Below are 19,567 nucleotides of genomic sequence, written 5' to 3'. Positions count from 1 at the left end.
AGAAGGTATAGTACTGAAAGGTATAATACAGTTGCAATACAAGGAAGGTGTATTTTAGGTATTAAATGAAATGGTATTAACATAGAGTATGAAAAATACTGCCCTGTTCATACAAAATCTTTCTTGAAGGAAAAATTGTAAGAATGGATTTCAGATTTTACTGCTTATGTCAAAGTATTAAATGTTGTACTAAATTATATTTTGTAGAATATAAATTTTGTGCCACAAACAAGAAATATTTTATATTATTTATATTAAACAACATCCAGGTATATTTTAATTACTTATATTTCATAATGCAAAGTTAATTCTTGTTGGACCTTAAATAAGCAGGAGGTTAGAAGAGTCAAACAACCCTACAAGTCAAATTTTATGACAAAGACTACTTTTCATTTTCTGATTGATTAGGGCAAAATAGCCATTACAATCAATATGACAAGCAAACAGAAGGACTGAGTGGCAAATAAATAGATGAAAAATATTTCAGGGGTGTGGATATTTTAAGAAAGGAGATTAGAAAGAAGGCATTAAAAGCCCAGGGGTTTATGAAAGAAACATCATATTCAGGCAAGAAAAAATCAGAGCAGTAGAAAAGTCATCATTTTTGATACTTGATCAAGCAGCACAGAACAACTGTTGTGCCTAGAAGAACAAAGAATTCTTGCATCTGCAAAAAGGATAGAAAAAGAAATAATAGCAACACACAATGTGGGTGTCCTTGAGAATATAAATTGAGTACTCTGTAAAGGTCACAGGCCAGAAACTGTGGAAACAAAATAGATCTAATGGCACCAAACCCCTTGTCTGAGTTAGCACTGTATACCGAACCTACCACATATTTCTTTTTCCATTTTCTTCAGGAGTACTTCTTTGAAAAGCTTTTGTGTAAGCTGTGGCAGGGCTGTGGGAGCTGGAAAGAGCATCCCTCCACACCGCGGTGTTTCAGCACTCTGGCCACAGCTGGGCCTGAGTGCTGCCCTTTGCCTGCAAGGAAGGGAATGCTGGCACCAGTGCCATGCCCCAGGGGGTTCTAGGGCCACATGGCGAGGACCAAAAAATTTGGGAAGTATGGATCCTGCCATGACATTGAAAGGCAGCTGCTCTCATGAAACAATATTTGCATGCAAATGAGAGGCATTTTTCTTCCTAAGGTTATGCAGTACATCCAGTGATAAATATTGGTCATGTGACACTGCCTCCTACAGAGAGTTTGCTGAGGACATAATTAAGATCATGAAAACATGGTGAAACATTAGAAATAGGACTTCAAGGAAAAAATACATTTCCCAGGAGAGGCTTCTGGGTATTGTGGAGAATGAAATTTTGAAAGAAACTGCAATGAAAAAATCAAATAAAGCCTAGGTTTTACAGACAGAGAAATATACCATTTATCACAATATATTTTAAAAGGAAAGGCTTCAATAGCTCACAAGAACTGGGTCACAACCTTAATGCTGGCTGACTGAAGCTACTGCATTACTATCATCACAGATCAATTTTGCTCCAAACAGATTTTAATACATTGTAATGTGGGAATTAACTGCTGCTTTCTGATAAGGAGCAAGTCACCTTCTATTATCAGGCATCAAATCATTTTAGTGTTTTGCTGATATCTTCTTTTTGTCTGCAATATGCCAAAGAAAATAGTTTGTCTGCCTGTAGAATGGAAAGAAAATGTGTCTGAATAAGACAGAGATAAAAATGGATACAAAAATTAGCCCTCGAGGACAGTAGATTTCCCAAGACCTTGCTGAGAACTCAGAGACAGTTATATTTGGCTGGAAGTACTCAAGCCCAAGAGTATTTTCAGAAAATGATAGATACTATTCAGAGAGCTTAAAAGATGGCAAAGATATTTAAAGGAAGACCAAATTTTATTTTTTTGTGATTACCTTCATAAATGGAAATTCTTCCATTGATTATAGAAGACAAATTGACATGGTATAGCAAATAAGTGAAGGACAAAATTGCAGAATAATTTAAATTTGGAACTCATATACCAAGTATGGACCAAATCTTTCCTTTTTTCAATTGGAATATGATCTTAAGGGTGTGCCTATATCAGGGATTGAAGGATTTATGCATATATATATATATACATGGAGACTTATGGTACACACTCAAGCACGTAGCTGGTACACTTGGTGTCCTTTTGAAACAAAGGCTGCTACCATGCAATATGACAGCAGGGATCCTGGGGAGCATAATTTTAATATGGACACAAGGTCTTCCACTACCATAGCTCTGTGCACTTATACAGCACATTAAAAGTTAGACTGTTGGCAAGTTGCCAGTTTTTTCATATTTGTCGTGGCTGTTGACAGAGATCTCCTGCAAGTCTGCTCTTAACCTATCTATCAGTTACCAAATGACTGTCACAGGAGGACCTCTCCACTATTATCTCTCTGTTTGCAATTACTCACTGCTCTGTCCTACTAATGGATAACACTTAGTAAAAAGGACAGGAAAGTGCACATTTAGCAGTTGTGATTGACAGAACTGATAGGTAAATTCTTTGCTGTGTAAGACAAAAGCTCAAGCTGAAGGCCTAGGAAATTATCTCCCATATAAAATGCCTACAATTCTGCCCATATGTATGAGGACAGTAATGTGTCCTTCATGCTTGTGATAAAGACAGAGAAGGTGTGTCTTGCCTTCCCTCTCTTGGCATGTTTTCTTGACTGAAATTCTCTTCTACTGCAATATGTATTTGAAGACTGGACGTCCACCAACACAACAAAACCTTCTGAAGGCTTTTACCACAAGTTCAAGTCAGACATTCACACTCTGCTGGTCCAGGTTCTGAAAGGGAATTGCAGCTTATTTATCCCAAATGTACCTGCAGTGGACTCCCTCCTGGCTCATAGTCAGTGGACTCCCTCCTGGCTCATAGTCACAGTAGCAAGACTGAAAGAGAGATGAGCAGCAGAGCTGGAGCCATGGCTTCCAGAGAAGGTTGTTCCATGACAGCTGGTTAGGAACAGCATGCAAGGATCTGGTGTGGTTGTCTACTGCTTGGTGTACGACCCTGAGGATTTCGTAGAAACGGCTCTCAGTTTCTGGAGTCAGTGGGACTTTCTCTTCAGGGTCTCTGGACAGATCGAAGAGCAGTGGAGGATCATGTCGTGTAAATGAATCCTCCATGGCAGAAGCAAACGTGAGAATCATAGCAGCCATTGGAGTCCTCAGGACTGAAGTTTGGAGTGAAGAAGAAGACTTTCCAGACAGATTCACCTGCAATCTACAGCCACAAAACAGCTGGTGAGAAAGTGATATAATGACAAAATGGAAGTTCCCTGGTCTTAGGAAACTCCACCAACATGGGAAGTAGGTCTTTTGGTAAAAAGACAGTACAGACAGTCTGTAACAGAAACTACAGCATACCAAAAGACTAAAACAAGATTGAACAAAGCAAAAATAAGCAAAACATCATGATTTTCACGCCACACATATTTATGAAGCAAATATGATAATTTCATTCCCTTGGAAGAATTCTGATTAACCAAATTATAGAATACTTTAAATAACATTGTGTTTTATATAAACAGTGCTAAGAAGATTTGCAGAAATATATACTAAGTCTTCTTCAAGGCTTATTAAAATGTATATTTGCCCCTTGACTATATTTACCCACTGCTGGGTCCTCTCTGCTTCTCATTTTGCTTATCTAAATAATTTCACTGTTAACTTTTCCCTCTCTTCCTCTCTTTATTGTATTAACCTATTGTCCTCTGCCCCATGCGTTCATTGCAAACACCTGGATACTCATTTTACTAAATGGGATGATATGAAAAGGCATAATGGCTGCTAAATTCTTGTCTTATGCTTCTATATTATTTTTCCAAATATAAATTATATATACAGCTACAGTAGCACAATTCTTAGGTGACATTCTGCTTTGCAAAATAAGAACCAAAATTCTTCATTTATAGACTGGTCACTCTTAGTTTAATTTTCTGTGTACAGAAAATTGAACTGCCCATCCTCATGTAACTTCAGTTGGTATTTTCACTGTCTAAAAATCCTAGTTATTTCTTGGAATAAAAATAGACAAATATCAGTTGCTTCTTTCAAGAAGAACCCTCAAACAGGTCAGTGGAGGATCAGAAAACACTTAACAAAAAATCTGTGAACAAAAAGTTGTTACTATTTTCCTGAAGTATTACAGAACAGATAGGAAAGGCAGAAACAGACAGAACAGAACATCCAGGGAAGTACACCATCCTCCTACAGCCAATGCAGTATATAGTTCTTCAGAAATGGAACAAAGAATAATTAGAATAAGAAATATCTGTATTTTATTCTTAATAAAAGCAAGTTACTAAACAACTGAAATCTATATCAGATTAATTGCCCACTAAAGACTATAAAAACATTGGAAAACCGTAGCTATCAGTAATTTACATTTCTCAGCACCCTATTGTGATTTTTTTTTTTTTTTTATCACTTCAAGTTTTTAAATACTGTGTGAAAAATCTCTTTTTGGTATTTTGTTGAATTTTGTTAAGGTCACAGAAAGCTTGTTTATCGAGTAACAGACTTTCAAAGATTTATGTGTGCTGCAGTAGTTAATATTTATTAATCAATTCATCAGTACAACAGAGTGGATGGCACTAGAAAATGTAGGATGGGTAGAGCAGAGATAAAGTGGTATATGCCATGCTGTAACTACATCACATAGCTTTTAAAGAATCAAAACAGGTTTAAAGAGAAATGTTTCAACAGACTAAAGAGTCACAGGCTGCAGTTCTAGACTACAGCATGGATTTAAAGGACATTAGGTGACCTTAAGATTCTTTACAACTTCTCCTATTCCACAGTATTTTTCACATTAGAAGTGATTTTACCTTTAGGAACCAATTCAATGACAGAGCCTGGGGACTACCAGTCCACTTCGTCTCCACTTCAATCGAGGTCGGATAGGTGATGGCTATTATACACATTAGACTGGGAGAACCCTCTAAATGTTTCTTGGAAGTCAGCAAAGGGGACAGACTTTTAAAGGCTGAGTGACTTGCTGGCACAGACAATGGGACGTGGCAGGTTTTAAAAGGCTCTGGCTGTGAGAGCCACAATGGCACAGTCTTACTGGGAAAAAAATGAAAGGAAATTTAAAGGAAGGCAAAGTAAGATAAGGCCAGGTAGAATAAGATGGCATTCCTTCATCTACCTCCAGTAACATTTTGCAAAGTTGGTCTAGTACTCGAGTCTCTTGTTTTCTTAGAATTAAAATAAATAAAATCAAATACTGTCACTTAAATTTCTTTGACCTTATGCACAAAACATTTCCAAGAAATATACCTGTTATTTGCTGAGATTTAGAATTTTTATTCTGAGAAGGCATGTAATTCTGTACTAAGCATTGGTTCAGGCTCCTCAGACACGTTTAATTGGCAAGATGGATGATAAAAAACATAAAAAGCCAAAGGGCTTTATTAATCAGTGCACTGTGGCACTGTGTACCATTGTAGACCATGCAACACTTGCCACACCTGAGAATTTGATTCACAATACTATAACAACTTGACAGAAGATCAGCAGAAAAAAATTATATGGCTACTAAAATGTCAGTTAAAAGAAATTCCAATAAGGCCATGCACATGAGAACTTTGTGGTCAAGCTGTCTTACCACACATTGGTCTTTCATGGTACATTTGTGCTGAATGACATTGAAAAGAACATTTTCAGATACCTTTTTTGGTGTTGATCATTGCAGCACCAGGTCTGCTGAAGGGCTTACAGATAGCAGTACAAAATTGGGAATTTCGAATTAATGGAAGTCGATACAAGCAGCCCATATAAGTAAGAAATGGGGAAATAAAGAGATAAGGAAGTTGCACCATGATTCTTTTTTCCCTGCATAAAATGAAGACTTGTTTAGGTTTTGTTATATGCAGAGCATACAGCATGTTTCAAAATCATGCATGGGTTTGGGGACAAGGCATGCATGACATCATCTCACGTCTGAGTGACACTGATAGTGTTCTGAAGAGCTGATGGTACTTCATCAGATAAGCAGCTATAGAATGTCAGGAAACACTGAGCTCTGGGAGTGCAGAGCCTGTTCCTGTGCAATATTTATCTGTTGCACTGCAGCAGTGTTTCTGGAACTGCATGTTGTACTGGAGAAGGAGCAGCAGACTTTAAATACCTCTTTGCTAAGCATTATCAAAACTAAAGCCTGTCTGTCAGTGCCTGTGGCTGAGGAGCAGCCAGTGCAGTATTCCAGGAGGCATTAGGAACTGTCAGGCTGCTAATCGGTAGAACTGATGAACTGTATAAGGTGCGATATTAAAAAGAGAGAGCTCTCTCTCAGTCTCTCAGCTGACATAAAATCTCATTTTGTCAGAAGGTTAACTACAAGGATCAAATTAATCTCCCAGTAATTAACAGTACCTGTGTTCTCCAAAGAATCTGGATAGTAAACCCCTGTTATATAAAAAGATAACTGTATGTCTCTTCCACAGTGAAGTTAGTAGTAAAATTGTCAGGGTTTTCCCAAAGCTAAGTATATCAAGCCCCTTCTGAAACAGCAGGTAGGCTCTAAGCCCGCAGCACCCTTAAAGGTCCTGTCCAAGTGCTTCACAAATAATTTCAGTCCCATTTTTCTGCAAGTCTCCAGTTCTGTGAGCTGCCCAATAAGTTCGCTCTCAGAATACCTCTTTCCTTTAAATGTAAGAAAAAAATTAAAGAAGTTGTACTTCTAAATAACTTACAATTAAGATAGGTTGCCATTATTCCGAGCAAATCTGCTATGAACATAGTTGTTCAGTGTTCAATCTCCCAAGAATGCTCCTTTTATTATCCTTAACCCAGCTACTTATCCTCTCATACTGACTGCTTGCTCCAACAGACCAGCAGAGGCCTTGAGATTAAATATAAGTCTCTCGTAAGAGGTATTAATATATTCAAGACGAAGTGACACACTGGATAGGGATGCCATCTCTGTTATAAAAACACCCTTCTTAATCATTGATGGCAAACTGTGTTTTCTGATAAGCACTTCTTGATGTGAATAGAAGCTATTGTTGGGTTATTGCCTGGACTTCATTTTCGCTGAATTTAATCTATGACAGTAGCTTTACAGGTTTGCAGCTACTGTAATTTCCTTTTCATATATTATTGTGTTCTTTCTTTCTGTAGAAGAACAAGTTAAACAGGGATGTTCTCCACTGTACATTGGGGAGCTAGTCCCTGCTTGATTTCAGATGCCTCTGAGGAGAGCCATTTGGATGTAGCAGACCAACATAAACTGAGACAGGCTTTTCTGTCTCAGGTGTGCTCTGTAGCCATTGTCAATTCCCACAGTCTAACTCATTCTAACTCTTTTCAATGTCTCTAGACAGTAGCAGATGAAAACTGCGACTCACTTGAAAATTACTTTCTTTCGATAACTCTAAAGTTCTAAGCTAATCTTATTCATAGGAGATATCAAATATATTCAGCTCTTCGATAATTTCACAATGTAGAAAAGGCTTCAGTCGTGAAATTCTTGTAGAACTATATATAGATCTATATAGAGACTATATAACTATATCTAGAACTATATATATATAACTATATATATAACTATATGTAGCAAAAGCAATACCATTTGGTTACTATAATGAAATGATACATATAACTTTGACAATACATATCATTTTTATGACTATGTGCATTCTCAAACAGCTAATAAAAATATGTCATTTGAATTTAAGAATTTATAACTTTATTGTTCCTACAATGGAAATTACTTTTTAAAAATATATATCTATATCTATATCTATATCTATATCTATATCTATATCTATATCTATATCTATATCTATATCTATATCTATCTGTTTTTAAGTGTCTGGGTATCTTAAGGCGTTATAATGTTATATCAGTCAAAAGACAGCACACCATGTCCCAGTCTGGGTGGAGAATAACTGAGTGATATTCAAAGACACAATGTTGGTTTACAACAATCTCTTGTTGCTAGAAGAGGCTTGCATGAAGTACTGTGCAGAACTTAAAGTATTTGAGTGAACCCCATGAAAAAAAAAGCAGTAGCAGTGATTTTAAAATATTTAGAATAAATCCTACAGTATCCACTAAACCAGAAAGGACTGCACATTCCTGAATTTCTAACAATCCTACTGAAGAACTGCTGCAGGAAAAATACATGACACACTGAAACCATGCCCAGACTGCTGAAGACAGAAATCTCATGACTGAGTTCATTATCTAGAGTAAGTGCTGTGGTATGAGAAATCCCACTGATTCTGTTCAAAAGTCAAGATTATGTGTTGAATTGTAGTAGATGAAAAAGAATTATTTTCCTGAATTCTTCATCATCACCTTCAAAAAGAATTGACTGACCATTTGCAGTGTTTTCTTGCTGAAGAAATCCTAAAAGGGAAGAATCTCTGGGTACAGAAATTACGCTGCTACAGTAGGAAGTGCTATAATGCAATAATATGTGTCACTGTACCTTCCCAAGTCTCAGCTAGCACTAGTGCCTTTGCCGGGATCAGACCCGGCTGCTGGCGTGGCAAGCGGGAATGCTACCGCTGATCCACCAGGGCTGTTGGTAGCTTCCCAAGTCTCGGCTAGGTCAGAACCTGGAGCACTGCGGCAGCAAAGGCCACTCTCATGTGCCGCTGTGGGCACGAGGTGTGGCCTGTGGGAAGACGAAGCCACCAGACTGAAAGACACGCAGAGCGACTCTGACAAAAGCAAGGAGCCGTCCTTCGGGAGGTATCTGAGTTCCGAGTTTATTGGCTCAAAGGAAGATAAGCTCCAAAAGGCGATAGGCGCCATGTGCCCTGCTTGTTAGAGGGGGTTGGTAACAAGGGGAGGAAACAGCAGCCAACAAATGGGATAACACCTGGGGGTGGTAACAGGGGTGACATGCGGGAGAAACTTCCAATGAGGTAGGAGGGAGAGAGGGCACCCCGAAGACCAGCCTATCACTAGAGGCCCTGGATGGAACTTTCTAGGTGGAAGGGAGAGGTCTCTGAGAGACGGGCAGGCTCCGGGGTGTGGCTGGGGGGGATAACTCAGCAGGAATACAATGAACTGGGTGGAGGGAGGAATGACAGGCAGACAGAGGGGGGAGGAGAAGGGAGGCTGGACCATTTTACAAAAAGAGGGGGAGAGGGAGCAACCATAACTGGGGGGAAACTTAAAACAACATGGAAGAATACATATTGCTCTGGAAGAAAAATTCCATCTGTAGTAATTTCATGGAAATAATCCAGACACCTGCTAAAGATTTATTTCAAGAATATTTACTTGCTGAATGGTCCATGTAATTTTCAGTTCATCTAAGCAGCAGTTGATGGAAAGCTGAAGACAGAAGATAATGTTGGCACACACACACAAAAAAGAAACCTAAACCAAACCAAACCTGAAAAAAACCCAAACTCAAAAAACCTGCTTATTTTCAATCTATATTAAAAGTCCTTTAAAACAGAAAAGCCTTATTTTATTGCTTATGAAAAAAATATTCATGATTTTTATGTAATGGTTTTCCATGAGAGTAAAAAAGTGATTAAGAACACCCTTTCAGTAATCAATTAATCAGTTAAGAACACCCTTAGGAACGCAGCAGAAACACTTTGCCAAAGATGGCAAAACCAAGAGAGAAACCTCTTCAGAACTGTGTTTTGTATTTTGATATTTTTCCTGTCCTTTAGGAATGCATTTTACTAACAGAAAATAAATTTAGGACAAAAATTTTCCTCTTTCATAAAGTGTATGCAATTTTTCTGAGTGAAAAGAACAGATCTGTAAGATTCAGGGACCAGTTCTTCTGATACTAATCAAACATATGGGACAAAGATGCCATTGAAGTCCTAAGCAACTTCTGCAAATATTTTTAGATGAGTTGGTGTCAGCCAAAACCAAACCCATCCCCAGGAATTTTTTTATAAATTATTTTCTTCAGAAAGTTTTCAAAATTTGGATGTCAAAAAATAAGTGGTTGACACATGTTATGCTAGTGAAGTTCTCAAAATAATTAATATGAAAATTACTACCGTGCCTAACATTTAAGTTAGCAGATGTACATCTGAAACCAAAGAAATAACCGTTCAAAGTTTCTTTAAAAATGAAAAATAGTAATTTTGTAACTGCAGTTGCCTGAAATTTTGTGCTGCGCCAAAGAATACAGAATAATAATTTTCTTTAAAAAGTCAAAGAAAAAGGTGAATTACTCTTCCTTACAAGTTTCTTAGTTAGTAGATTTTTTTTTATCTTTCCTCTATTTTTATAAAAATACTACGCTGCTTAGACACCTGTTAAAAAAAAAAATCTAAATTTATTCAATTAATCATAAATTACAACAGAACAGAGGAGTTTCTTTTATGAGACTAAAAAAATAGGTTTGAAGAAAATGAATATTTGCAAGTAATTTGGTGCAAAAAAATATCAGTATCAGGCAGTCCTAAATATTAGAAAAAATCAAATTACATTGACTGAAATTTGCTTTTTTTGTAAAGATGTATGTGCAGTTTAGCATCTGAAATATGAGACAGCAGTTTTTATCCCAGTGTTAGAAAATGCAAGTATTTTCCAGAATATGAAGCTAGTAAAAGATTACAAACCATGTTAAACCATAAATTTGCAATTTTCCTAATACTGACCAAACAAAGCAAAAATCCTTCAAAATCATGAATTAAAAACCTTAGCATCCAGTTGATAAGCATCCAGATGATAAGCAGGGACTCTGGTACAAATTACAAATTTTTTCCTAAGAACATTTCTAGAAGTGTATTTTCTCTTTCATATGGACTTGTTCAAGATAATGGTATTTCATTGAAATCCAAGAGTTCTTCAGTTTGGACCTTTATGCAAAAGCCAAATTTGATTTCACAGTTCTCTAGGCAGCAAAAATGTCTGAATTTTAAGATTTTTAGTAGAGCAATGGGAATATTTTCTTGTTTTGGTTGGATGCAAAGTGGATGTAGAAATCTCCAGCTATTCTCCAGATGACAGCAAATAATGGAAAAAGGAAAGAATCCTGACTCTCTCTTATAGTTTTCAACTTAAAAATGCATGTATACAGTGCAGTGGAAAACAAGCTTTACCCTTCAGAATTGCAATAACCTGCTAAAATCTCCTTCCTTTGAGAATCAAGAAGAGGGAAAGATATCCTGTGGATGCAGATGAGAAAAATATGTTTTAGCCGTTCCTTATAGAGAACATAGATGGAAATACCAGCATAATTTTCATAAAAGCTTACTTAGGTCTGTCATTCAATTAAAACAATATAATTTTAAATTTTCAAGTTTTGATTTGTTGGGTCTTTTGGGGGTTTTACTGGAACTTTTTGGTGTTTGCTTTTTGGTTTCTTTTTTTTTGGGGGGGTAGTTGTTTGTTTGGGTTTGTTGTTTGTGGTTTTGTTTGTGCTATTTTTGGTTTTCAGATTTTTTAGTAAGGACTCATCAATTGAATTGGTGTACAGGAAGTCTGGCTTGTGCTTTCCATGCTGCAGCCATATTCCTGCCCCTTAGCTTGCAATCTAAACCAGGATAAAGGGAAGTGAAAATAAGGCAAGAAGCAGAAAGGGGAAAAAAAAAACAACTTTGTTTTATGCTCTTGCTATGATTAGGAGTAGAGTTAGTATTTTTTGAAAGGACATTATTTAATTTCTTTTCATTCCCTTTATTTCTCTCTCTCTCTCATTCTCCCAGAATAAGTAGGGGAATGCTGGTAGGGAACAGAGCACTGCAAATCCCAGGGTATAAATATCTCTGCCTGAGCCTAACAATAACTCTGCTGCCACCGACGCAGAGTAGAGCAAAGGCAAGAAAATACTTTAACGGTATTTGTCATGCTTGTCAGGGGGAACACTTACCTACCTAAAAAATTATAAGCAGAAATGTGTATCAGATGATTAGGTCAATTCTCTAGAGCTTGATACAAACTGTTTCCTGGTGTCTCTTCATGCTATAAATGCTCTTCTCTCTTTTGACAGTCACGTTATTTCACACTTATCAAGTAATATGTCCATAACTGTGTCACCCAAATTCAACTGCAGCTGCTCTGATATGAGGCTCAAGATAGCATATTAAAATTCTTAATGAGATAACTTAGGTAAATGACACTTTATGCTTGTTTCACTTCCTCCAGTGCTGTGGTTGAAACACTGAACACACAGAAGGGATCTGAGAGATGATTTGAGATTTTTGGAAGCTTTCCTTGATTATGACGCCTCCATGACATGGGGAAGATCAGGTAGAGAGAGGGGAAAAAAAACAAAGGGGGCAAACATGGAGTCAAGATGATGCTCATAAAGCAAGTTAGGAAACAGGGAGACAAAATGTCTTTAATAATCAAGTATATTAAAAGGTTGCAATGAACTACAGCAAAAAAACAGTAGTCAGTGATTTAGATGTTTCGTGCAGAGCAAAAAGATATTTCTTTTTGATACAATCAAAATGATTAAAGAAAGAAACCATAAAGATCTTAAAAAAAATCATCATCATCATCATCAACCAAAAAACCCAACTCCAAACCCACTTCTAAAATAGGAGGCTTCTCTAGAGAGAACCGTGGAAGTCAAGAAACTTGTGAGACCGAAAAACAAAAGGCAAATGACAGAAAAACTCTCATAAGGGTCAGAGTTCATTACAGCTTCTGCAGTTGCAGAAGGGAGAGTCACACAAGGGTTTTGTTAATTAAGAGGATCAAAAGAGGATTCTCTATCAGTAAGACTAGAAATAAAGAAAGAGGAATAAACAGAAAGGAAAAGGATGAAAACACTGTGAAAGGACACAGTTTGGAGGGGAGAAAGGGGCTGCTCTCTGTCCAACAAAAATGTGCTGTAAGTAATGTGAAAATTTGTGAGTTACTAATGAAGAAAAACTGAATTTTCTCCCACGATCTTTTTTTATTATGGATCAGATACTTGGTGCTATTTAAGTCCTTCAGTGGAAAATAAACACTAATCCATATCATACTGACACTTCAATGCTTTTCGTGAATGGCAGTGCTCAAATCCAGAAAAGTGGTCTGCAGCATTTGTCTTCTGCTCTTGAGGAAGCCTCAAGAAACAACTTTGCCATAAACTATAACATGCAAATGTCTAATATCAGTGAAAGCTATTTCTGTGTATCTATGGAAGCTTGTTACCTTTTGCTACAAGTTTTTGTGCAACTTCTTTGATAGATTACTTTGCCACTGTGTGTTGCTATTAAGATAAAGTCTGGCGACAAGGAATGAGGTTTAAATGAGACTCATGAAGTTTTTTAAAGTTACTTTGTGTAGGGACACCTATGCTTCCACAATAAGAGTTACCCCAACACCACCTGCAAGAAAAAATAAAAAGATTCTTAGAGAGCTGATAGCTAACAGACAAAGTAAATGACAATCTTAGTCTTGTGTTACAAGTAAAATTGAACAAGTAAAGTGAGTGGCGCTTTCTTAATTAGATTTTAAAGATATTTATGACACTGCCAGTCAAGTCAGGATTTGCATTTTAATATCTTTCTGACCATTCTTGTCAGTTCTTTCATGACACTAATGAATGAATAAAATGCTGCTTTGTGTTCCAAAACCAATTAACTCTTTGCATTTTATTGCACATTCTAATGGCTATCTTATTTATCTATATATGTAGACAGGCCCATTTTTGAATCTTTGCTGATTTAAAAGAAAAAAATTACACTAAATAAATTCCCCGAGTCTAAAATTCCTATTCAACTTCAAAAGACTCCTATAGTATTATTCTTCCTGTCACTTAGCACAATAATACTATTTTTCAGGCTGTGAAAAAGGTAGCAAGACATCTCCAGCTTTAAATTCATGTTACTAAAATAGGATTTATTGCTCATCACTTTGCTGCTACTTAGCATTCAATCTGACAATCTGGTCACCTCACCTAATTTTGGATCACTGCAACCAACGTGCAGGTCTTTATGTAAGCTAGTTACCAGCCTATACTTATCTGCTTCTTGAATTTGTTAGAGGTGTTTAGGCTGAGAAGCGTTATGCTTGTTTCTCTTTTGATGCGAGTGACTCAGGTTAGCTCAGCTGTAGGCATCTATACCACATACATGCTGTCATACATGTTGTCATCACCATCCTCAGAGTTTGCTAAAAAAACAAGGTGTTAAGAGTCTTGAAGGCATCAAAAAGCCTCACTGGCCTTGCCCAGACCTCCACGGATGAGATGGACCCTCATCTGTGCACCCTGCCCATGGACCAGGATTCCCATTTCAGCTCAGTCCAAGGCCATCAGTCCCTGCCTGAGTGGTGCAGCAGTGGCCAGTTCCCAGCCCTGTCTCTGGATGTCTCTAGGCTACAGCCTTCCTTCCAGCTCTGTTTGTGCTCTCATCTCCTCCTACTCCTCACTGCATTTCCTGGGTCGACCTTGAACTTGAGTCACCACTTTTCTCAGACTGGGTCTATTGTGGAATCTGTTACCAGCACCCAGCTCTGCTCATTCTGCTCAGGTGCTGGAAGGCATTTCTCTGTCACTAAAGTCACTGTCAGTGCAGGGGTCACTCACAGTTCTGTTGGACTCACCTTCAGATGAAGTGTCACCCTGCTTATAATGCTGAACTTGTCTCTCCAGTACTCCCTCATATACTCTCAATTTTGTTTTTAAGATCAAATATCTATCAAATATCTAATAGCACTACGAGGTGCTGTTGCTTATGAAAATCCCACAATGTTCATCCATAGTGTGTTAAAAATTTCCTCCCCTCAAGTACATGTAAAACCCAAAATATCACTGACATGGCCAGAAAATAGAGAGGTTTGCCTTCCTTTTTTATATGTTACTTCTGCATGCTTTTTAAAACTGAGCCTTACTTATCCTTAATGATCATTCAGTGACCTTTGAAATACAGTCACTAACTACAGTACATCTACATGAACACTGCTTACGAGATGCTGTATCTTGCTCATATAAATGTACAGTTGTAGAAAATAAGAACAAAATCTCATTTCAAGTATTTCAAGTGAATTTTCTTTTTGTCATCTAATTCATTCCCCTGCCACTGCACAATTGTTCTCCACAATGTATTTTCTAAGAGCTCTCTTGATGTATGGTGTCTTCTATTGTAACTTTTGTGCTACTATCATTCATTTCCTTTATTGCAGAAAACAAAGACATTTTATTGGCATGCTCCTTTCACTTGGTGTTTTATCTACTAACTTTTTCAAATACAAATCCTTCAAAAACTTTTTCTGGAGTTTAAATAAGGATTTTGGTACAGATGTCTGTCTCACAGTTCATTCAGTTTGCCCTATCCCTCAATTACCTGTTGCATTGTCTATTCTAAATTCCATTTCCACACCTTTTGTAGAGTTGTGGTGGACTGAAGTGAATGTTAAAATCCCTGTGAATTTACTAATGATTTAATCTTGTTTGCCTTCAGTTCAACAAAGTATTCCTATATTAGCTTAAAATAATAACTCCATGCTTAAATTTAGTAAAGTACAAAGTATTCTACGACTGAAGCTGCTGTGTGCTTAACTAACTGTTTAAGCAAGGATGTGCATATGCTGCTCAACTTCCATCAAATCTCCTACTTCAAACAATATATGAAAAATAATGAGTAAATTATTTTTTGGCCATCTGTGCTATTGCTTAATGAAACAGTTAATAAAAACTGTTTTATTTCTTTGCAACACTGGTATATATTAATGGATATACTATGAGGAGTTTATTTAATGTTGTCTCAAGGCCTAAAGGAATAAGCTACCCAAATCAAGTTTTACCAAGTCTAACTGTCCTGTTCACTGGACAGCTCTGCCTTGTAGAAAAATCAGTTTTCAGCATTCACATCTTACTTCCCCGAAGATTAAACTCATGTCTGCTTGCAACATCTTCTCCCTTCAAACATACATTCCTAAGTAACTCAGCTCTAATATCTTGTTGCCTTTGCTTCTTATGGCATATACATTTATATGTATACCTGGCATACTACTTAATGTAGTAATCAGCTGTGGAGTGAGTTCATCTCAAACTAGAAGAATGCAGCAATGGACCTCAGAACTCCAGCCACTGTCCTTCATTATCTGTGCTGCATTTTCTTACAGATTTTTGTATAAAAAAGACAAAAGTGCTAGAACTTCAGGCAGTGTCAAGAAGGGCCAGGGGTTTTGATGATACATCAGTGGCAAAAGGAATACTGGTGGCATTTTTTTCCCTCCAGTTTCTTGAGCACAGTATGTAGACCACTGCTGTGAATGAGGGGGTAGAATACATGTTTCTTGCCTTTGGCTTGATCTTTTATTTTTTACTAACTGTATAATTCAATGTAATGATTTTAACAAACCTCAAAGTATCTTTGATTTATAAATTAAATCAAACATCTAATATTACTTCTTGTGGCACTATGAGGTTCGAGAAATGTTGAGCAAGACAATTACAAAGACAAGTTAAACAAAGAAAGCTTTATCCTTGAGCATAATATACACCTTTTTACTGTTCTAACAGTATGTTGCCATACATTATGGTTTTCTTTAAGGGCTCTAACCTCTTATTTTAAGAAGTGATATAAATAAATAAAATATAAAACTGTTTGCAGTCTGAAGTCATTCAGTTACACATTGTACCTTCTCAGAACAACTGAAAGTGCTTTTGGCACTACATGACAGATATAAATTTTATATATGCCCTCCCTCCTCACTGCAGTTTAGAGTGATGACATGATACTGTGAAATAGAAACATCTGCATACTGGTAGCTGTTTCTGGACTGTTGAATCTTACATTAAATTTTTAATTCATAGTTCTCCAAACTCAGTCTCCACCTCTCAATTTTAGCTGTTTTCTTTGTGAAAATACTCCTTATAAAATCTGCGAGAATAGTAATGGCAACAGGAAAGACTCAGAAATGTTTTTCTATTTTATTCGCTACCATGGCCCCTTCTAAGCATTTTTATGTTGCTCTTCACAAAGTAAATAACCTTATACATATTCCTCATCCATTGCAATGGAAAAGAAAATGGATTAAATTAATTATTTTCACCTGTAAACCAGGTTTAGTTTAGCATTCAGCAGTGGTTTTCAGTAATCCTTCCTTCATACTATAGTGCACTGCACGCTGACAGTCATTTACCTCTATTACATCTTGTGATTAATTAAAACACACTTTCTATAACATTTCCAAAGAAGTCTCTAACTAGCTGTCATTTACTCTGAACATGTTCAAGATTAAAGTCTCTCTTAAACTTTTTACTGATACTCAGAGGGAATTCCTAACTCGGGTCTTGGCACTAAGACTCTGAAGACAAAAAAAAGGAATCTGAAATTCAGTTAGGATTAGAGAACAGGAAATCTACCAACCAAAATGCATTCAAGTGATAGTCAGGCCAGGCAGATGGACCTGCTAAACAATTTACCTGTCATTCAAATCTTCCCCCTCACTTTAAAAACTTTGCCTTTACTGCTGAATCTCATAGATCTGTCTGTGTCAGAACTTTGGATCACTACTCATCTATCAAACATAAGAAGACCTAAAAGGTTAAGCACAAAAAAGACTATCTGCTTCCACAACTAGCTCTGTAAGACCAGATCAAAACTTACAGGAGCAGTAGGATACCCATATACAGACATATTACACAGCTGTATAGATGACCAAGAATGTAGATAGTTCAAGCCTTCCTAAAGATTCTCCTCTACATCCCTGAGATATGATGTGTCCTCTCACAGCTTTTGCAAGTATGTAGCAACTGAAGTGCAAAAGCTAACAATGCAGTGTGGCAAAAAAAAAATCTGAGGTCAGTTTGGTCCACAAAGAGAACCAATTTCCTGAAATTACTTAGAAAATATCAGGTATAATTATCGTGGGGACTGTTGTGTGTCCAGGCAGAGACTGCGTTGGCAGGCTCAGCCAAGCTCTAAGGTTCACATGCTAATGGGGTAGAAACCTGTTTCTGACTTTTCTATGCTATGGCAATAATGCAGATTTATCAAGCTTGACATGTAGACATTGTCCTTGTAATCACTTACCAACATCTTAGGCTGAAAAATACCCACTAATGGAATAATACTTTAAAACATTCAAATAATCTATACTTAATTTTCTTGATTAAGAGATAAAATCTGTAACTTTTTGACATTTAAGCTGTGTTAAAGAGAGTAATGATGATTTTTTTCATATTTTCTATCTTCAAAATACGAACACTTCCTATGGATTAAATGCTCTGAAAGATATGTACCAAAAATATTTTCTGAAGTAGAAGTGGCACATTTATTTTTTTTAGTTCCACCTGTTGCAAAACATTTGAATATACTTCTCAGATCTTAGTTCATGGTTATTATTTTGGTTTGCCTTGGTTTGGCTAATTTTTTTTCAAAAATCAGGATATTATCACCATTTAAAACCACTGGTATATATTAAACACTTCCAATCTGGAGACCACAAATATTTTTGTAATATAAAAGGGGGGAAAATTAGGCCTTTGATAATTATCAGGAGGTACAGGCGTTGTATAATCTATTTAGTATCATGTTCCCAAATTCAGTTAAAGCATATTTCATCACATTTTTCTTGGTTATTATTGCCTTTCAGTAAATACCAGCGTGGCTTTCTAAGCCAGCCCTCTGTTGGCACAACACAGTCCTGGTATTTGTTGCTACTCAGCATTCTTGAAATCACCAGAACCTTTAAATGACCCAACAGCTCCACTAGAGCAGAGTTGAATGAATTTAAGCATATGAGAAAACAACATGCATTCTTGTATGATTTTTTGCAATTCCCAGTTGCTTTTCTACCCACACACTGATTATGTTTCCATTGACCGTGAAACTGAGCTGAGACATTTGCATTCAGTACTTAATCTTGTGCTAAAATAAGCTTATTAAAGCACTTCACAATATTTTCAGGATAAACCTGAAAACTAAAAGTATAATATCCAATAGAATATTGTTGTAAAAAACCTGGTAAATTTTGCTAATTTTGAAAAATTCAAATATCATAATCCAAATATTTCAAGTGTCAGAATTCCTTTTTAAATTGATTTAATTTTATTATAATCTTGATTTAAAATAACATAATTTATTTTCTGCCACTAAAGAATGCATCAGATTACTAATATTTTCCTTACTCAAAACATACAATTAGAGAATGAAAATTAAAATAATGTATGAAGTTCTAGTTTTCCTTCAAAGTTTAATGGTGACCATTGCAAACAGGACTCAAAAAACTTTTTTACATGTCCTCTGTATTTTTTGGAAAAAAGTCAGTTATACAAAATCTCTGTTTCAGCATAATAGCTACATTTTCTCTCTCCCTTATTTTCTTGGTTCCACCTTTGGTCTTCTTATTCTGATCAGCACTGTTAGGATAAAAGATTCCATATGATATTTAGGTTTTTTAAGAAATTTCCAACTTTAAGGCAAAACTTCCCTCTCACAGCATAATTCAAATCATCTTCACTTCTGTGAAACATGTATTTGTCCTCATTCTTGCACATGTATGCCCTCACAGCATACATACAAATAGCCCTCACTGATGAAACTGATTTTGTCTGGAAAAAAAAGGTAATTTTTATTTAATCTCTTTCTTTCTTGTAAGTTGCCTTTTCAAAAGTGACCAGAATGTTCAAGAGCTCCAGTTGTTTCTGAATCATAAAGGTATG

The 19,567-nt window shown here is 36.5% G+C and overlaps 1 protein-coding gene across 1 annotated transcript in view; it reads right to left on the bottom strand.

Annotated features, from left to right (window-relative positions):
• Positions 1-2,820: 2,820 nt before the first annotated feature.
• The window catches only part of STS (steroid sulfatase), a 76,266-nt gene continuing 59,519 nt past the window's right edge, over positions 2,821-19,567 (bottom strand). The window contains 2 exon segments of the mRNA XM_030285520.3: positions 2,821-3,129; positions 3,131-3,234. Coding sequence (XP_030141380.3) covers positions 2,821-3,129; positions 3,131-3,234 — 413 coding nt within the window.

Source organism: Taeniopygia guttata, chromosome 1 (genome assembly GCF_048771995.1).
Source record: "Taeniopygia guttata chromosome 1, bTaeGut7.mat, whole genome shotgun sequence".
Classification (NCBI taxonomy): domain Eukaryota; kingdom Metazoa; phylum Chordata; class Aves; order Passeriformes; family Estrildidae; genus Taeniopygia; species Taeniopygia guttata.
The sequence above is the reverse complement of the archived record's forward strand: the minus strand, read 5'-3'. Positions and strand labels throughout refer to the sequence as shown.